Consider the following 19,388-nt stretch of genomic DNA (forward strand, 5'->3'; position numbering starts at 1 on the left):
AACACATGCCGCTATCTCAGGAACTATGGTAGCTAGAAAAACGCATGAAAGAGCAATCGATAGCTTTTGAACTCTTCTTTTGAAAAGGTCATCATCAATATTGACCTCAGGTCAATGGTTTAGCCTCCAGAGGGCAAAAACTCCAAAAATAGCTGTTTTTACGAAAAGTGTTTTTCGACAATAACTTTCGACTACAAAAAGCCACGACATTGATATTGCCAGAATCGTGTTCCCCTCGCCGAGACGCGTCGAATGAACTATAATTTGACCTTGAAAGGTCAACTTGAAAATTTGACCTCAGGTCAAGGTCATGACCTGACCGAAAAAGGTCATGTTGCATATCAGTCGATGCGTCTCAACGATACAAACACAATAAGACCATCCCCAGCGTCCTATCTCTTTCCAATCGCGAGTTATTGGCAAAAAAACTGTTTGTAGCCTCAAATGACCTCAGATGACCTTTCTAGAGGCTATCAGCAAAAATGACACCTTGGTCATCACGAGTGGACTAAATCATTGTGATTCTGAAATATTTGGACTGTTCCTATGCGTACACACTGACACGGATCTAGAGGCATTTTCATTTTTCTCCATTGACTTGTAATGGTAAGGTCACGCCCCTGACCTGACCTTAGGTCACGGATATAAAAAATCTGAGATATACAAGTTGTAGGTGCCCATAACATCATGCAATCCACCAAGTTTGAAACCTTTCTGACAAACATTGCAGGCTGGACAGGATTGCAAACTTTTTTAGGCTTAGTCAGTTAACTTGACCTGGTGACCTGACCTGACATGACCTGGGGTCAAAAATTTCACACATTGTCCAAAATTGATGTACCAAAAGCTACCCCAAGCGGCGCGGCGCTACGCGCCGCGGTTTTTTATCCACACGCGAAAAACGCCACAGGGTGGTAACATATGCCCCCCCCCCCCCCCACTGGGGCGAAGGTTAAGCATGCGGTATCTCATAGCTGTATCATAGAACGAGACAAAAGGACCAAGAAGGACCAGCGAAAGGAACAAATCGCATGCAAACTGCAAGACTTTTATATTATAACCTACCACTGACATTCGCTGATTCCACGTAGTTTCAATGGTTCAACATTTCCCATCTCACCCCGTCAATTGACAGCAACTGTGACAGCCGACTGTCATGTGGCTGTTCCGTGTCTCTCCCTTCACCGTGCTGTCACAGTGACAGTTCGTTGCCAAGGCATCCTCATGACCGGGCTGCCATGACACGGCTGAATTGCCCTTCATATCAAATCAATGTCAGTTTGCCCGGTATGGTTGGGCAACTGAACGGATTTCGGGCTATGCGATCTACAGCACTGCAGGGAGCAACGTCTCCGGTTGACGGGTAGTGACGGCTTCCGAATTATATCTGTGGATTACCTGAGACAGGTAGGAACTTTTGCTTTATTCCTTGGTGCCTGGTTGGGGTTGTTCCCTCGGTTTATTTGGACCGTATAACATGGTTGTTGGGTGATACCTAAGATAAGAATTAGCATGCTTCACCTCACGCACCAGGAAAAGGTCGGATGTGTAAAGGTTATCAGTCCGTAGTTAATCGTAAAACATTGAATGGTTTCGTAGTTTCGTTATTCGTATAATATTCTTATGTCTAACAGTATTTTAGTTTCACTCGATATAACTCCATTCGTCTTCTAGCGACCTGCTCAACGCAGCTCTGCTCCACGCCAGTTCCAAGATGGCGGGCGTCTGGCTGTCCCTGCTGCTGCTGAGCATTGGAAACAGCAACATTGTCGTAAGAGCAGCAGGCGCCTGTGTTCAGAGTGGCGTCATCAATGAGAAATCTGTCTGGAACCAGGGGATGAGCGCAAACCTCAACATCAAGTTCCCGTCAGCAGTCAACAGTTGGAGAGTAACCATGACATTTGATCGCGCCCTCACTAACTTTGAGACGTGGTCTGCGACACCATCGACATCCAACAACGTCGTTTACACGCTGGATAATCTGCCCTATAACGGGAACCAGCCAGCTGGGGCTTCGCTGTCCATCGCTTTCAACGCTCACTTTGCCAGCAAAGCTGAGGTCACTAGTGTCAAGCTGAACGGCGTCGAGCAATGCCGAGGAGGTAGAGCAGGAGGAGGAGGGGCTGCAGCTACCACAACCACGACCACTACGACCACGACTCCAAGCGCCAGCTCCAACAATCCTCCGTCATCCCTCCCTTACAACTACCAAGAAGTGCTGAGGAAGTCTCTTCTCTTCTACGAGGCCCAGCGTTCGGGTCGTCTACCATCGAACAACCGGATCCCTTGGCGAGGTGACTCGGCGATGAACGACCGAGGAAAGAACGGGGAGGACCTGACCGGCGGCTACTACGACGCCGGCGATCGCGTGAAATTTGGCCTCCCGATGGCTGCTTCCATTACCGTCTTAGCTTGGGGCGCCATCGACTTCGCCAACGGGTACGCCGGTGCCGGACAGAGCAAGTACGTCAAGCAGGCCGTCAAGTGGGGGACCGACTACTTCATCAAGGCGCACGTCGGCTCCACGGAGCTCTATGGCCAGGTGAGGAACTTCAAAGGGGACATGGTTGAAGGCATGAGGTTGAGATATCTTGATACATGTTCGTTTAATTACCTAGAAACTGAGTCATTCTTTGTTCATCCGAGGCAGATGTGTCTTAGTGTGAACGCTGGGAGTCTCAAGCTGGCAGTCCCGTGTTCCCCTTGACAGTGCGGTAACGGTGATACGGATCACGCCTACTGGGGCCGAGCCGAGGACATGACCATGAACCGTCCGTGCTACAAGATCATGGCTTCTAAGCCCGGCTCCGACCTGGCCGGCGAGACAGCTGCCGCTCTTGCCGCTGCCTCCATCCTGTTCAAGACTTCAAATCCCAGTTATTCAGCCACCTGCTTGCAGCACGCGAAGCAGCTCTTCCAATTCGCTGACAGACATCGTGGCAAGTACCAGGACGCGATCCCAAACGCCGGTAAATTTTACAGGTAAGAAAGGAACAAGAAGCACAAGCCTTTGATGTATCCGTCGCTTGCACTTTAGGTGACCTCACTGGTTTATTCTCCACGTGTCAGTCTTGCCACTTTCTTACGAAAATAATCTATCTTCGCTCTTGTATGTGGTTCCAGTGCCTTGGTCACTTTACGTTTATAGGGTTCTGGTCACTTGTTCTGTAACGCTTCACTGGCTTGACTGTTCTTCTTTCATCAGCTCCAGCGGCTACGGCGACGAGCTCGCGTGGGCAGCAGCCTGGTTGTACCGCGCTACAAACGACCAGACCTACTTGAACAAGGCCAAGGGCTTCTTCCAGGAGTTCTCAGACCTGCGGGGCCGGCCAAGCGAGTTCTCGTGGAACAGCAAGCACGCAGGTGTCCAGCTTCTCATGCACCAGCTCACTGGAGAATCCTCTTATAGATCCATGGTCACTCAGTTCTGTGACTGGGTCAGGAACAACGCACCACGCTCGCCCAAGGGCATGGTCTATCTGAACCAATGGGGTTCCCTCCGACACGTGGGAAACGTCGCCTTCATCTGCCTGGTTGCCGCCAAGAACGGACTAAAGTCCAACGCCTACGAGAACTTTGCCATCCAGCAGCTCAACTACATCCTTGGAGACGGCGGGCGCAGCTATGTGGTCGGCTTTGGCAAAAACCCTCCCGTTCGGCCTCACCACGCCGGGGCTTCGTGTCCGGACGCGCCGGCGCCCTGCGGCTGGGACCAGCTGCACACCTCGGAGCCCAACCCGCACGTGCTGTACGGCGCTCTGGTCGGCGGACCCGACCAGTACGACGCGTACGAGGACAAGCGAAGTGACTACGTCAAGAACGAGGTGGCGTTGGATTATAACGCTGGCTTCCAGAGCGCCATTGCTGGCGTGTTGTCTCTCGAATGAGTACCTATTCTGCGGACCGCCAATTGCCAACAGCATGAGATGGAGATCGTTACGAGTTGAAGACTCTTGGAAAATGATTAGATGACGTTTGTCAAAAAATGAGGATGCTGAATGGTTTGGCGTTGATGTTAGTTGTGAACACGTAGTGTCCGCTGGACAGTAAATCTCGTCTTCTCTTGTTCAATGCTAGTAAATACAGATATCTAAAGGTATTCAATGTTTTACTGGATATCGGAGATTTCTAAATATAGAGACATGCACAATGCACCATGCACACTGCACAGTGCATCCCTTCTTGTGTCCTTGGCAAATTCAAAAGGAAACATGTCAGTGGCCCAAAGTTTTCAGCCTGCCCCTGCCTCACTCAAACTCAACATATGCAAAGAGTGGAAGGAATGCTTTTTAGCGATGTCGCTGCTACCCATCGTCTTCCAACGCCAAACGTTCGTTTATTTACGTTTATAAGACGCCTTTATTGAATATGTTCTTGGCTGTATGCATTGAGGGAAAGATCATCAGGCGATGAAACGGAGATGTGTAGCTCTCACGGTTTACCCACAGCTCAAGATCGTTAAAGATCAACCACCCTGTTGACATTTATTGGTAAGCGAACTTCCCCTAAATAACTTTGGCAGGCGAACTTGAACAGTTTTTAAATGCATTTCCAGGGCGACCACAGGTCACAGCGATATCACAATGTGCCCACAATTCCAAGCGAGGCATCACCCAAGTTAGTAAAGGGACAAAACACCGGCGATGGCGCTCTGGAAACCAGCGTTGTAGTCGCACGCCACCTCGTTCTTGATGTAGTCGTCGCGGTTGTCCTCGTACGCGTCGTACTGGTCGGGCCCACCCACCAGAGCTCCGTACAGCACGTGCGGGTTGGGCTCCGAGGTGTGCAGCTGGTCCCAGCCGCAGGGCGCCGGCGCGTCCGGACACGAAGCCCCGGCGTGGTGCGCGCGCACCGGAGGGTTGTTGCCAAATCCGACCACGTAGCTGCGCCCGCCGTCGCCCAGAATATAGTTGAGCTGCTGGATGGCGAAGTCGTTATAGGCATCAGAGTTGAGACCGTTCTTGGCGGCACCCAGACAGATGAAGGCCACGTTGCCCACGTGCCGGAGGGAGCCCCACATATTGAGGTAGACCATGCCCTTGGGAGAACGCGGCGCTTCGTTTTTGACCCAGTCACAGAACTGGGTGACCATGGATCCATACGAGGAGTCACCCGTGAGCTGATACATGAGAAGCTGAACACCCGCGTGCTTGCTGTCCCAAGAGAACTCGCTGGGACGTCCGTTCAGATCGGAGAACTCCTGGAAGAAGCCCTTGGCCTTGTCCAGATAAGTCTGGTCGTTAGTAGCGCGGTAGATCCAGGCCGCCGCCCACGCGAGCTCGTCACCGTAGCCACTGGAGCTGGAAAATAGAGAGATTACGGAGTTTTAGAGCCATGCTATAGCGAAAAGCAGTAAGCTGTTGTAACAAAAAGTGAGGACCTTTCACCCGAAGATCTCATGGTTGGCAGTGAATTCCCTACTCTTGACAACAGGTTTGGGTTGGTAGTTGGTACAGAGCTACAAGTGCTTTCTATTTGTCATCCTGCCCACCAATGGAACTGGGAAAAATTCAGCAGTGGCCGGGGGCGTGTCAACATCAGGTTCACGGCCACTAGTCATGAGAGAGACGCATGATAAGATTTGAAGTGAGGCCCAGGAGTGTGAGAATTGAGCACCTGCCTCATATGATAAGCCGAATGTATGTGGCATTTACGTTCCTTATATATTTAAGACCTTTGTAACGCTTTGTCTCGGATGTTAGGTATAAAGTAATGCACTGTAGCAGTTAAAATTGAGGCATGGCGCTCTAAAAGGAATGGATGAGACTTACGGCCTTATAAAACCACCTGCTGTTATAGAAACCTGCTGAAGAAGCATATTTTACAGCCGTTTGTTGATTTTGTGCCGATTTCACTAACCCGTAGAAGTTGCTGGCGTCCCAGATAGAATCCTGGTACTTGCCACGATGTCCGTCAGCGAACTCAAACAGCTGCTTAGCGTGCTGTATACAAGTGTCAGAGTAGCCGGGATCAGAGTCCTTGAAGAGGACGGCGGCAGCGGCGAGAGCGGCAGCCGTCTCTCCGGCCAGGTCAGAGCCCGGTCCGCCAGCCGTGATCTTGTAGCCGGGACGGTCCATGTTCATGTCCTCAGCGCGGCCCCAGAAGGCGTGATCGGCATCTCCGTTGCCACACTGCGAAGTACAACACAGTATGCGGGACAATCAGTTTGAGACCCTTAATCCTCACACTCAAAGGAATCTGCCTCAGATGAAGAAAGAGTCGCACAGCTCCCGGAAAAACTTAAACGAACATTTGCCCAGATTTCTGAAACGTCAGCCCTCAACAACGTCCCCTCACCTGACCATAGAAGTCTGTGTCACCGACATGCGCCTTGATGAAGAAGTCGGTTCCCCACTTGACGGCCTGTTTGACGTAGTTGCTCTGTCCGGCACCGGCGTAGCCGCTGGCGAAGTCGATGGCGCCCCAGGCCATCACCGTCATGGAGGCCGCCATCGGGAATCCGAACTTGACGTGGTCGCCGGCGTCGTAGTAGCCGCCGGTCAGGTCCTCGCCGTTCTCTCCGCGGTCGTTCATCGCCGAGTCGCCGCGCCACGGGATCCTGTTGTCAGGAGGCAGAGGGCCAGAGCGCTGGGCCTCGTAGAAGAGGAGGGACTTCTCGAGCACCTCCTGGTAGTCGTAAGGTAGTGGTGGAGGAGGCTTGGTGGGTCCTTCGGTGGGTCCCCCGGTCGGCTGGGGCTGGGTCGGGCCCGTCGGCGGCGGCAGCGTGGTGCCTCCACCTCCGCACTGCTCGACGCCGTTCAGCGTCACGCTGGTGACCTCAGCCTTGCTGGAGAAGTAGGCGTTGAAGGCGATTGAAAGCTCGGCTCCAGCCGGTTGGTTCCCATCGAATGGCGCGTTGTCCAAGGTATAGAGAACGTTGTCCGTAGTTGAGGCAATGGCTTCCCAGGTCTCGAAGTCAGAAAGTGCATGGTCGAAGGTCATCTTCACTTGCCAACTAGTGACAGCGCTCGGGAACTTGATGTTGAGGTTGGCCGACATGCCCTCGTTCCAGACGGTGTGTTCGTCGATGATGCCCTTTTGGGCGCACGCTCCCGTCGCACTGACAACATCTGGCGCGAAAACAGCTGCCAGTAGCGGCAGGAGCAGCCCAGCGACCGCCATTTTGGAACTGACGGCAAAGTAAAATGATTATGAAGCTGCCACCGCCGCATAATCCATAAGTTGTGTCATAAACTTATGCGTAAATATATTTTTCCAGACATCTAGCGCTTGTATTTTCCCGTTGTGCAAATTTAGCCGTTTTAGTAGATAAGGGCTGTTTTTTTAAAGCGTTCCAAAAACTCCATTGAAGCCCATAGCCTACCTTTTTAACTTTTGAGGCTAACATAACTGTGAATCCTCGGGCGATTAGTAGGTGATTGAGTTGACTTAGGTATGTTGGAAAACAATCCCACAGTGATGGCAATAAATGCACAACCCAACTATTTTATGCTTTGAAACAGTCTAAAGACGTCTTAGATGCTGTCCGTCTATGTAAAAGATGCATATTATTTTAATTGAAACAATGTAGACAGAAACAAAATACATACCAAGCTCCAAAAGGTCCCTTGAAATTAATGGTACACCTTCGCTTACCTGATAGTGTAGGGGCCCCGCGATGAGTCCGTCCCCACGGAGTCCTGAGGCGTCAAACAGTCGAGCCCTCTTTATACGCGGCAGGACGCCCGGCGCATCTGGGCAGCTCCCATGGCTCGTGGGAGCCGGTCACCGAACGAGAGTGTGCCATCGTATAGTTGCACTCCAGTAAGGTCGTGCGCCCGAAGTCCTCCGCTGCTGAATCGTGGAAGCTATTTAAGGAGATGGAAGCTTTCTTCCGCCGGAGCTTGCATACATATAATAAGTAACTCGACATTCATATTTGATGATGTAAAGGACGACAGACAGTGAAAGAACTGTGAGAGAAATGAGAGCGGTGAAACAGGACGACATAGCTTCACCGATCCCAGATTCTCTTCTCCAGCGCGAACCGAGAAGCGCCAGGGGTGTTGGATGGGCTTCATTACACAACACTAGACAGGGGCGTTGTCGATCCTCTTCGCCAATCAGACGTTCTCGAGATGGGGGCTCGCGCACGCCAGGTGTCATCAAGAGCTGACCTTCAGGAGGTGGCGCCGGGCTGGGTCACGTGCCGGGGGAGTGTCGCACGAAAACACGATAAACGTGTGTACCTACACACGCTGCCTTCCGGGAACACTGCGGCGAGATGTGAGCCGCGTTCATCGACAGCGTAGGAACTTAACAACACTTGATTCGTGGCGAACTTTACATTCCCGGCTAAGAATCGATATTTCGCATCTAAGCGTAAAACTAAAAAAATGGATTGGTTAGAAGAGGCTTTAACTTTAGCAGTTTCCGAAATATTACTTTTTCAGCTCGGTGTATAAGGCTGCCGTATCATTTGAAAATCGTTCGTTGCTAAAATTGTCTAATTTGGACATGTCACTCTCATATTCATTACGGCAGTAGTCAAAAGGCATCAGCAGTTGCAAGTCATTGCGGTCCGTTTCCAGAGCGAACCGGTTCGGGCATCTCATAGGAAGTCGGATTCCTACGTACCTATAGCGGGAAAAAGCGGCGGTGGTGTGACAGCTCCGACGGAGATGACCTTTGCTGAATATAGATCAACAACGATGATGTATGACAACTGTATATCTTCTCAATTTACCTGTTTGTCTTTTCCTACATGCCGGGGTATGTCTTAAGCACAGCACGAGCCGGGCAGTAAAACTATGACCAAGAAACTGTCGGTGTCAAAATGCCATGTTATTTGATAGGGCCGGGCAGGAAACAAAAGTTTACTGCCCGGGTTTACTGCCCAGGGCAATGACCTCTAAACTACAGTTTATCGCATTAGCCCAGAGGTATAATTGATAGGAAATGTATAATTGATATCATTATTGCATGATATTTGCCGCGTAAGATTAGAAAACCAACATTTTTTTGTAAAAAATATCTGCTCTGCTTATCAAGGGGTTTGAAATACTTTGTATTGGTTACAAAGCCGAAATTATGGCAAGATATGCTTCTATTAATCGAAATCCGTTATCGCTTGTTTCTTATCTTCATTTGATATGTCCACTGATACCTTGGGCGTAAGTTATTGCGTTATTATTTGACGGTTGTAGTCCTTTCCTCAAAACAAACATGTAAAATATGGAAAATATAATGTATTTCACGAAAGTTTAGCCATAGGTCATCAACAAAGTACGATCACATAAATAAAGAAAAGATTCTTGCAAGAGCACTGGAAAATTCACGTTTAATCACTAGGAATATTATACCTTCTACCTTCTTCTTGTTCTTATGTCGTGGCAAATTATTCATGCATGATGTTCCTTGGATATCCAATTGTTGTGCCATTCTGAGTTGATATTTTCAGACGCGATTCTTTTTGAAGTGAGGTATTTTGATGCATTTTCTTCTATAAATTTCCTTTCAAGCTTTATCCACAGCAGTAGCGCAATCACCATGTTCGGAAATTATGGACAAAACAATTGTATAAAAATGTCACCAAAACGACCAAAACCTGTCGAAACTACTTAGCAGGTATGCGGCATGTAGGAAAAATCTTACTGACCTCAGCCGTACGAAATTATTTGGAAACTCGGCTTGCAAAATTAGACTCCGGCCCTCGTGCTCCGCACTCGGGCCTCCGTCAATTTTGCAAACCTCGTTTCCAAATAATTTCGTCGGCCCGGTCAGTAATATATAGTCATGCCTTTGGCGGTTATGGCTTTAGGTGTTACCGACATATATGCTATAAGAGGCATCCACAGGCGCGTCGATGAAATTTTCATGGCAAAGGTAGGCAGAGGCTATGTTTTTATGATATTTTGTTTGAATCTCCAATTTGAAATACTTATCTCCAATCTCGGACATTCGGATATTTCCTTTTTATATCAATAAGAAACCACTCAAGCCGGGAATTCACTAAATAATTCCTACTCATTTTTTTAGACAGACATTACCTATATTTATTCTGTAAGTCTTTATTTGTGCCCGTCTGTTGCCTTCGCTTCCCTTCCAACACGACATAGCTAACGGTATTACCTATAACAACACGGATTGCTCAACCTTGATATACCACATCCGGGTGGCGAGCGCATCAGTGCACCCTTTGACACCTGTACCACCCGCAGTCCAAGCTCGCGCTCACCGAAACTACCGGCGTAAACACATCACTTAGCGCCGGCGTCGGATGAACCCAAGCGCGCTAGGTGTTCCTCCACGACGCGTAGTTCATTCGCCGGATCATTCGTTCTGCCACGCCCCCCCCCCCCCTGCTCTGGTTTCAAGGCTACATCACGCCTCACGCTCCAGCACGAGGAGTCTTGGTCGTGACAATGGTCGCCCCTCCCTCCCCATGGGACGGGCAGTTCGGCTTCATAGACCCGAGCGTCTGGAAATCCCCGTGGCGGTGTAGCGTTCGTCCCTTCCTGAGCGTGCTCTATTGCAGTCACGACTTGGGCGCGGGTGGATGGGGAAGAGTAGGGGATGAGAGAGAGAGAGAGAGAGAGAGAGAGAGAGAGAGAGAGAGAGAGAGAGAGAGAGAGAGAGAGAGAGAGAGAGAGAGAGAGGAGAGAGAGGAGGGAGTAGGCTGATCTGGGCGTGGGTGAATGAGAAGGAAAGAGGGAGAGAGGAGGAGTGGGAGCAGCGGGGCGCCGGGAGGTACTTTTCATCGAACACTGCACCGGTTACAGCGAAATCGACGCAGTAAAACCGCTGCGTCTGCCGTGGAGGCGCTGGTCTCAGGTCTGGAACTCGATAAGTGACATCATAACAGTCGATAGGTATAACAGATGACTGGGAGCTGGACTGATCCTGCGTTGCTCGTCTGGTTGATCTCAAACATTTCGATAGACATTTCGCGATAGAAAATGTGATGCGAAATAACTGAACCATGGTTGTTTGTTACATAGTGCATTGATGAATACCAGGACCAAACAATGCTGCATAAAATCACCCATTGACTTTTACACTTGAAACGAACTGTTCCCTCCGGCTCGTTCATTATGCCCATCAATGCTGTTAACCCTATTAGTGGCAGGCTCCTGGCTACCCCTATTAGTGGCAGGGGGGGGGGGCTGTTTACGACCCCCCCCCCTTGATATCTCGAGATCTAACGGGCCGATTTTCAAAATTCAAACGGCATTCGATTTCGCTCAACGAGATCTACATTTCTAAAAAAAAAAATGTCATTAGGGGGGGGGGTAGAGGGGGGTAAAAACGGGCAAATTGCAGATACATTTTAGACTGTTTCTCACGGCCAGGTTTCTGAACCAATCTTAACGCAACTTTTGCCGATCGATAGAGAATGAACCAGGAATTCACATGGATCCTGAAAATATGCATTTTCAAAAATCATAGGCGGATACAGATCATTGAGATTGGGGGTACACAAAAAGTATAGTAAATAAGGTTTTTGTTGGTACTGTTTCTAAAAAGGGTGGCAATGGTCTTGTTATGTTACAATTTTCTTATGAGAGAGCGACTAAAATTGTATTGGTCATGCATAGGCGGTGTCAGGGCACCTATGTTGGGAGGTAAAAAATAACCCCCCTTTTTGGACGCCTGGATCCGCCTATTAGGTATAGCAAAAACGTGTCAAAAGAGGATGCACAATAACTTTGTATATGTTATCACATGATACCTTTCATTCACTGTTCGTAAAACTGGTGCAGCATCGTGATCTTCGCCCAAATGACTCGCTTCACGAATAGGACCCCCCAATTCCCAGTGCTCTGGAGCCGCCCCTGGTAAAGTTATGAACTTGAAATTTTCAGGGAATGTGCCCAATTTAGTTTTAGGAAAAGTCAGAAAATTTCAGCATCGTAGCTTCTGCGGTTTCGGAGATATTCCCGAAAAACCTGAGGGGTGGATAAAAACAACCCCCCCCCCCCTGCCACTAATAGGGTTAAGCGTTAACAATTCGATAATTTCAATAACTGCTCGCTATGACCAAGCGAATTCATGAATTAGAGAATTCAGAGCTGTGGAATGAGTCATGACGAAGTTAAGGATGGACGATGTAAGTACAGTTGTGGACACGACTCCTGCTACCAGTACCGTTTGTGTGTGATTCGAGGTGTGTCCGATGTCCATGAGCTGTCACGATTTCGCGTCACGCGGGCTGAGGGCGTCACATCCGGCGGCCCGCGGAACTGCGTCACGACGGACGGAAGCGCCAGTGCCGTCGTAAAAAAAAAAAAAAATGGTGAGCGTCGTAGAGGAGCGGCCAGCCGACAGATCGGTTTGCCGTCCGGTCGGAGTGGTTTGAGCAGTACCGAAGAACGGCCAACGGTCTCAAGGGGTGCTGCTGCAGAGCCCTCCTCGATTCAGGATGCTGATAGAAGTCTGACATGCTGTTTTGAAAAGTCCTCGCTGCTGCTGTCTTAGGAAGAATTTTGGTCCTAACAATTTGTGGGTTTGAGTAAGCATCCCGGGTAGCGGAAACTTCGACCAAGAAAGAAGTTAGGCCAGGTAACCTGGTAAAGGTCAAGGGTCAGCTCCGCTCTAAGCACTGAGCAGCATTCCTCTCTCTCTTTGCGAATGGACACGGAAGCACACCAAGCCCTCTTGAATCCTGAAATGCTGCAGGTCCCATGAGGAGAAGCCACCCCGGCCCTCACGAGGCCCCTGGTGCGTGACAATGCGGTGCGATATGCCAATCTAAGTGGCTGACATTTAGTGCACCAATTCATCTTAGGGGTGTGACCGCTGACGTGGCTGTTGTGGCCAGTAAATATGCTGTCATCAATTCTGTATCGTCGTTAGTCTGTATGACATCATTGTGTACTGCATCGATGCAATTGTTTCAAATTCCAATTAGTTATCTCTCGTGTCTGTATTTCTATCCCTATACCTAATGAGCATTTGTTTTTGCTTTGCAACCATTACTACATCTAATAGGGCACTGGCAGAACACGTGGTCATTTGAGGTCAAACAGCGTGATTCGTATATTGGCTTTGTGCGCAATAAATACGTACAGCAGATGTTCATCAATATCTTAGGGAGATGGAAGTCATTCGATCTCGTTAGCGCGCAGTTTTTTTCATAAACCACTGAGCCTCAACTTGGTGACCTGAACAAGTGATCCGTGGCCACAATTTTAAAATATGCGGAGCTTATGGGTGTCAGCTCAGGTGATACGGCACCAAAATCGGCGTCACAAGAGCCATCCTGTGCCAAAAAAAGCGAATAAAAGGGGATATTTTAGCAACGTCACATCTTAAGTTTTCTATCGAGAACGGTGATATGATCATATTAAAAATGTAGCAACGACATTTTTATTTTTCATTTTCCGGCTACCATTGGAGTTGGGACCTCCACCGCACGGGTCGTCGTTCCACAGCCCCGGTGCCTGGACGGCCGTTCCACAGCCCCGGCCTGTCGCCGGCGCCCTCTGCACTCCTACATAAGTGAGCCGGATCCCCACAGCCGGCTCAGTGTTTGGTCTGGACCCGTGTTAGAGGGAGAGGTGCGGATTAGTAAGAGAGGAGAGAGAGAGAAGGGAAGATCAAATCAGAGGAGTGGGAAGCATAGGTGAGTGACCGAGGGCGAGGGTAACTGTTCTTGTCGAAAGTGAAAGGTAATGACGTTGAGTGCAGTGAACGTCACTGGGGCGTAGTGTCATGGTGTGCGAAGTTCTGACGGGTATGGCGTAAGGTTTGGAGATTGGGTCGCTGAATGTTTATGAGGGTGACCTGTGCGGCTTCGTGAGCTTGGTCGGTGCACACAGCATCAAACAAGAAAAAGTGTCTGGGCGGGGACTTAAGTGATGTTGCACGATGGGCTGGTATTTTCAATACGGCATATTTTCAATAGGGTAATCGCAAACAAGAGTACCTACTAATCGGGAATAACAGGCTTAACCTTATAACTCAAAATTACCATAGGCTTACCAACAACAGAGCTTTGTGCGCTGCAACGTCTCGTGGTCACCTTGGCAAGGGCAAGATCATTTAGGAGTAGGACTGAAAGTTTGCGGCTCTTGGATAAGCACTAAGCAGCTTATTGGACCTACTATGTGATTATCTCCACATCAATATGGACACCGTAGTTTTGCATCAAGTGCAGACCATTTTTTTTATCATCCCTGCTGTTATCCACTTTCCATTGCTCCTTTTCTTGACTACTTTAACGTTAATTGGGACGCTTTTGTGTACCCACAAGGCGTCAAAAAGGTTTATTAGTCGTAGTGCCATTCTGTGAATTGCAGTACCGATCTAACCATAATAAAGCCGACATTGAAACCTAAATATTTTCCTTATCGTTCTGTCAGCCACGGGACATTCCGTGATGACCATCTCTTCACAACATCTTGCGTAGTATTGATGACGTAAATTCGCCCTACATGAAGGTTATTTCCAGAGGTGTTCACTTGAAACAGCCATGTTTCACTCACGTGTAGGCATTGTATTGGTCGTGAGGCATGCACAATGGCATTTCCCGCTTTTTTGTTCCTACCACAATTCAGTCGATGTCGTGACTTCGGAAGACATGACGTCTCATTTCACGCTGTTTCCGTCCATTTAACGCCATAAACGATGTATTTTTATTCACTTGTGTCAGAGCGCTGTTTGGAATGTAAGACGCCAGCAGTGCAACAGTGCTGTAGAGTTATAGTGTCTACAGGAATCACGAAGTGTTCGGATAGGCCGGTCACCATGGTTTCTGACATTCAGGCCAAGGATAGTCGTGGTCTGGCGACCAGCTTCTGCCGTACCCATTTACGTATAGTTTGCAAGCGTTTCGGTGAACGCTTGCAAGTGAACGCTTTTCGGCATCTTCTAAGAAGTGTCAGTGTCTCAAAAGTGCAATTGATGTAACACTCTCTTCTAATGTTTACGGACCTGTTTGCGATGTTGCCTAGAAAAAAATTGTGGTGAAATTTAAATACAGGCTTAACTCTAAAGAAAAACAATACCACCAGAATCTGGCAATAGATGATACGCTTTATTTGCCAGATTTTTGCATAGGGGTGTTTAATTGTACTCCCAAAATATTATGTAAAGGCATCGTTGAGCACATGAAATGCCGTTTTGACATTGCAATACGCCGGGAGGTATGCCTATAAAGGGAAAATCTGGCTTCTCTTCTATCACGATTTAAGCTACCAATAGCGGATGTGGATGCTTGTTTCAGCTATTGACAAAAGACACGCTCATTCCCTTATACGGAAGACAGGAAAGCGTCATTTCTGTCAACCAAACAGCTTGACCTTGTTAAATCGGTAGGTCAGTGAACAAACTGATGGTTAACTCCTTATACGACTTGTGTCGTGCGTTACGTCCATTGTCCACTTCAGGAAGAGCACAGGAAAAGCGCATGTCGCCGAATTTACCTCTGTCGTAAGATAACTGTTAAAAGAAACTCACGTTCAAGGACAAGACTGATTCGCGTAAATCGTGATGCATTTATTATATAACCACTGATAGATATCTACAGGGGATTTAGATTACTCTCACACCGGTACAGTTTATCCGCGGGGATTACAAGTGGTCCGGTCAACGTGACCGTTACGGCGCATCTCTTCAATTGAAACTAATCCCTATCCATAACTAATCCGGGTCGCTCATGACTGTCTCCCCACAGCATGCTGTCAAATAGGTGCAGTCAAACAGATAGTAATACAAATATCGGGATGGATGAATAACTAACATCAAATATGACAATGCATGCACTACATGTAGAATCTACATGCATTGTTTCGGTGCATAAAGTCGCAGCTTTACACAATAGTCACCATTATGAGCATATTACATTGTAACTGCTGCTACCTCGAGGTGCTTCTGAGGGAACTCGCCTAATCATCAGCTACGTCTAAGCCACATATCAGACATCCAAGTCGGCATTGGTAGTGAGACATGACACTGAGCTTTTCGTCACATGGCCCTGGGCAGTCAGGCGGTGGTAAGACTGCGAGCTGAGGGAGCGCAAGATAAGAGAGGGTAGTACAGCGGATCGGGTCTACATTTCCTGTGGAACGTTCAGATTTTGAAGATGTGATATGCTTTGACGGAGGCGGATTGGGTAAGTATTTCCATGTACCCTGGATGGGGAGGGGTCAAATCGCAGCTTCGTATATACACGGCCCCGGGCCATCTATTGATTCTCGCGTTTTCCGTAGTGATGGGAGCTGCATTACGTATTGTCCCACCACACAAACCGCAGCGGATCGGTCGAAAAGCCTAGATCCGGTCTGGCCGGCTGATGGGCCGTGCTGTTTGTTCCGGCCGTTCGCACTGAGTCCCGAGTTTGCGTCGTCACGTTCATTTGAGCATTGTTCTCCGCCCAATACCACTGTTCTCCCGTCGGCAGTGCCGTTTCCAACACAGCACACCTGTCATAGCGCCATGCGTCGGTAAAAGCCCAGAGGACGGGCTTTCCAGAGAAACTCCAAAAGTGCCGGCGTCCACCAGCGCACACCATCCCATAGGATTTTCGCCTCTGAGGCAAAAAGCAGGCGACTTGTGGTCAGCCTGGCGTGTTCAGAAGGCTACCTAGCCGCGTGATCTGCCCTCTCGTGCTGTCCGGGCGTCCAGGTTTGCCACAAAAACCGGTTTAGTGGGGTGATAGTCTTGAATGGAACGCCCACAGAGAGCTCCTCCCATTTTGGCCTTCACTTTGGCCCATCAGCTTAGAAGAACGATAGATAACGGCCATTCCACTAGCGCACAGCTATGTCAAAAATTGGAAAAAAATAACGCGAGGAAAACCACGGGAACGTTGCGTGAAGCTCATCGTCACGAATTCTGCGTCCGGCTTTCGTTGTCGACAGCGTGCCTTTTGATCAAGGTTAGCACGCTGTGGAAAGCCCAATCTCAGAGACAGGCGCGTCCATCGGATCCAACAGCAGGGATTAGAGTTTGTCCGACGCAGTGAAACGATCATAGTGTACGTCATAATACACTAATTCCTAAGAATTTCTTTAGTTTGGAGAAGGTCTTACTTGTTCTCGTATCGTTGAGATGTATTTAGGGGCTGTAAATAAAGTCCTAACGACCGAAATGAAGAATACAAACACAACAGAAACAGAAAGCTCAAGATCGTTTTAAAGCTATGTTGGGTTGGTCCGTGGTCGTAAGTGACGTAAATTTCAACTTTTGTTGAAGAGAGAGAGAGAGAGAGAGAGAGAGAGAGAGAGAGAGAGAGAGAGAGAGAGAGAGAGAGAGAGAGAGAGAGAGAGAGAGAGAGAGAGAGAGAGAGAGAGAGAGAGAGAGAGAGAGAGGAGATGATGCGGTGTTGTTTCCCACCATTCTCCGATTTAACGATCCACCGCTCCCACTCCCAGCACAATGAGTTGCCGATTAGTTGCCTGTCGTTACGAATACGAGCCACTCATTCACCACGGTCGCTGACCCGATGTTCTCTGTTCACAGCCATGGGCTCCATTCTGCACCTGACTCTCCTGCTGGCGACGGTCGGCCTCGGCTCCTGCGCCACCTTCCAATCGTCCTCAGCCTCGGCAGGCGGTCCGGGCGGCGGAGGTACCGCCTTCACGACCAGCACGCGCTTCAACAACCGCCCAGCAAGCACCACCTCCTTCACCACCGGCACGGGACAGACGTTCAACAGCGGAGGCAGCTTCAACAGCGGCGTCGGCAACCGCGGCTCCTTCCGGCCGTTCCAGGTGCCGCGGGTGCCGTCTTTCAACTTCAACTTCAGGCCCATCGCGTTCCCTCGGGTGCCGCAGTTTAGACCACAGACGCAATTCTTCGGTAACAACGGCGTCGGCTCGAGGTTTGGAGGAAACAGGTTCGGAAGCGGCACGTCTGGTTTCAGCACTGCGGGCAGCAACGGGTTCAACAGCATCGACGCCAACGGCTTCTTTAACAGGCTCAGCAATCAGATCAATCGCTCGTTCGCCGCTAATCTCAATGGTTAGAGATTAAGTGCAGGTGGAGTGAGTGAAGAGTGGGAAAGGCTGTCACGTTGTGTGCAACACGGAATTGAATGACAACATGTTGCAATGATGGGCTTAGAGGGAAAGAACGATGGATTGCACAGTTGATTAAGTTGCGATGTTACTGACTGTATAGAGCCGGTTGTGGAAATGTGCAGTTAGATTTGCATAGCGCACATCCAAGGCCAACAGTAAAACGTTCGCATGATGCGCGGCGTTTCTGAACAAATTTGATGCGAGCGATATCCGACAACGGTGTTCGAAATCGACGTCAATGATGAGCGATAACTCAACGTATAGCGTATGACGTTATCAACAAAAATGGCCGTACTCGGAGAAGTTTACGGTCGTGCGAAGAAAAAGTGATAAAACTAGTGATTAGTGGTTGTTGGTATGTAACTACGCCGTACATTTAACAACGCGGGTGTCTGGAAACGTGATGAGATTATTACGGATAGAAGTGCGCATGTCAGCAAGTATGCTGCACGCATGCCTGGAATGTATCATCATTTCACCTTGCAGTCTTCCATATCTATCATGTCAACGCCGTTGTGCCTTTTCTCAGGAATCTGAGAACTGTTTGCGTGTTCCAGAAATCAGTTCAGCTTTCAGATTCAAAATATGGTCAAGGAGCCTGGTTGTTAATAGGTTGAAATGCCGTCGTTATAGCCGTCTTTTTCACACCGGCTTCAGAACTAATATCAAAACGTATTGCATCCCACTTTGTTTCAGCTTTTTTGCTGATTATTTGATCGTGCCTTTCCTGATTTGTTTTTTATGATTTCTGACTTGTTAAATACATGAGTTGGCTGTTTTTCCTGAGTTTATAAAGCATGAACGAAGCAGATGCAATCATGGTTTGAGGGATAAGGTATGATGAAGCCCAGGTTCAATCGACATACTACCTCATTCGCGAATTTTCATTAGACATGCTGTGCAGAACCAAAGCCGTATAAGAATTGCAGACTGAGAGAAGTGATAGCCACAAATGCAAAGGTTGATCACCTCACCTCTCCTGCCGTATACCCAAACCGCACTTTGTACTGCGCTGTCACTAAACCGCAGGCCCGGTGCTCACTCGGTGTTTAAAAAACCGTGACCTCTTTTCTCCAAAGACCAGTCGTCTCATATGGATGTTGAGTAATGCAGAATGACTGCTTTAACCACGGTGAAAAAAATTAATCTGAGTAGTGTGTGGCTTTGGAACCCAATCATCCGCGCTCTGGTGAAGAGCCTCCGGTTTAAGTGAAACTTTCTAAGCGAAAACTTCAATAGCTGGCGGCTGGTCAGAGTGCACGGCTGATGCAAAAAAAAAAAAACTGCACATATGTTCGGTTGGGCTGTCAGTGTCAGCACGAAGCTCTTACCAGGATGCCCCGTCAGCTTAACCCACGCCGGCACAGGCCATTTTGCGTCCTTCGACGGCACAAGTGTGGGGGATGCGACCCCCCTCGCGTTTGG

General features: G+C 48.9%; 3 protein-coding genes across 4 annotated transcripts; 2 read left to right on the forward strand and 1 right to left on the reverse strand.

Moving 5' to 3' along the window:
* The first annotated feature begins 1,714 nt into the window (after positions 1–1,714).
* Positions 1,715–3,887, forward strand: LOC122370397 (endoglucanase 15-like). Its single transcript, XM_043345960.1, has 3 exons — positions 1,715–2,542; positions 2,711–2,982; positions 3,206–3,887. The coding sequence occupies exons 1-3, from the start codon at positions 1,715–1,717 to the stop codon at positions 3,885–3,887; spliced, it is 1,782 nt and encodes a 593-aa protein (XP_043201895.1).
* Positions 3,888–4,470: 583 nt separating this feature from the next.
* Positions 4,471–7,908, reverse strand: LOC122370404 (endoglucanase E-4-like). The gene is made up of 4 exons (XM_043345971.1): positions 7,597–7,908; positions 6,298–7,129; positions 5,860–6,131; positions 4,471–5,300 (listed from the first exon to the last, which is right to left on the reverse strand). Exons 2-4 carry the CDS (start codon positions 7,120–7,122, stop codon positions 4,619–4,621), a joined length of 1,779 nt encoding a protein of 592 aa, XP_043201906.1. The 5' UTR covers positions 7,123–7,129; positions 7,597–7,908; the 3' UTR covers positions 4,471–4,618.
* Positions 7,909–13,217: 5,309 nt separating this feature from the next.
* Positions 13,218–18,741, forward strand: LOC122370405 (nucleoporin NUP145-like). 2 transcript variants are annotated; one of them, XM_043345972.1, is made up of 2 exons: positions 13,218–13,564; positions 17,404–18,741. In XM_043345972.1, exon 2 carries the CDS (start codon positions 17,406–17,408, stop codon positions 17,907–17,909), a length of 504 nt encoding a protein of 167 aa, XP_043201907.1. In that variant the 5' UTR covers positions 13,218–13,564; positions 17,404–17,405; the 3' UTR covers positions 17,910–18,741. The 2 variants fall into 2 exon arrangements, with proteins under 2 accessions (XP_043201907.1, XP_043201908.1); XM_043345973.1 differs by lacking the exon at positions 13,218–13,564 and adding an exon at positions 15,942–16,054.
* The last annotated feature ends 647 nt before the right edge of the window (positions 18,742–19,388 follow it).

Source organism: Amphibalanus amphitrite, unplaced genomic scaffold, assembly GCF_019059575.1.
Source record: "Amphibalanus amphitrite isolate SeventyFive unplaced genomic scaffold, NRLGWU_Aamphi_draft 001130F_arrow, whole genome shotgun sequence".
NCBI lineage: Eukaryota > Metazoa > Arthropoda > Thecostraca > Balanomorpha > Balanidae > Amphibalanus > Amphibalanus amphitrite.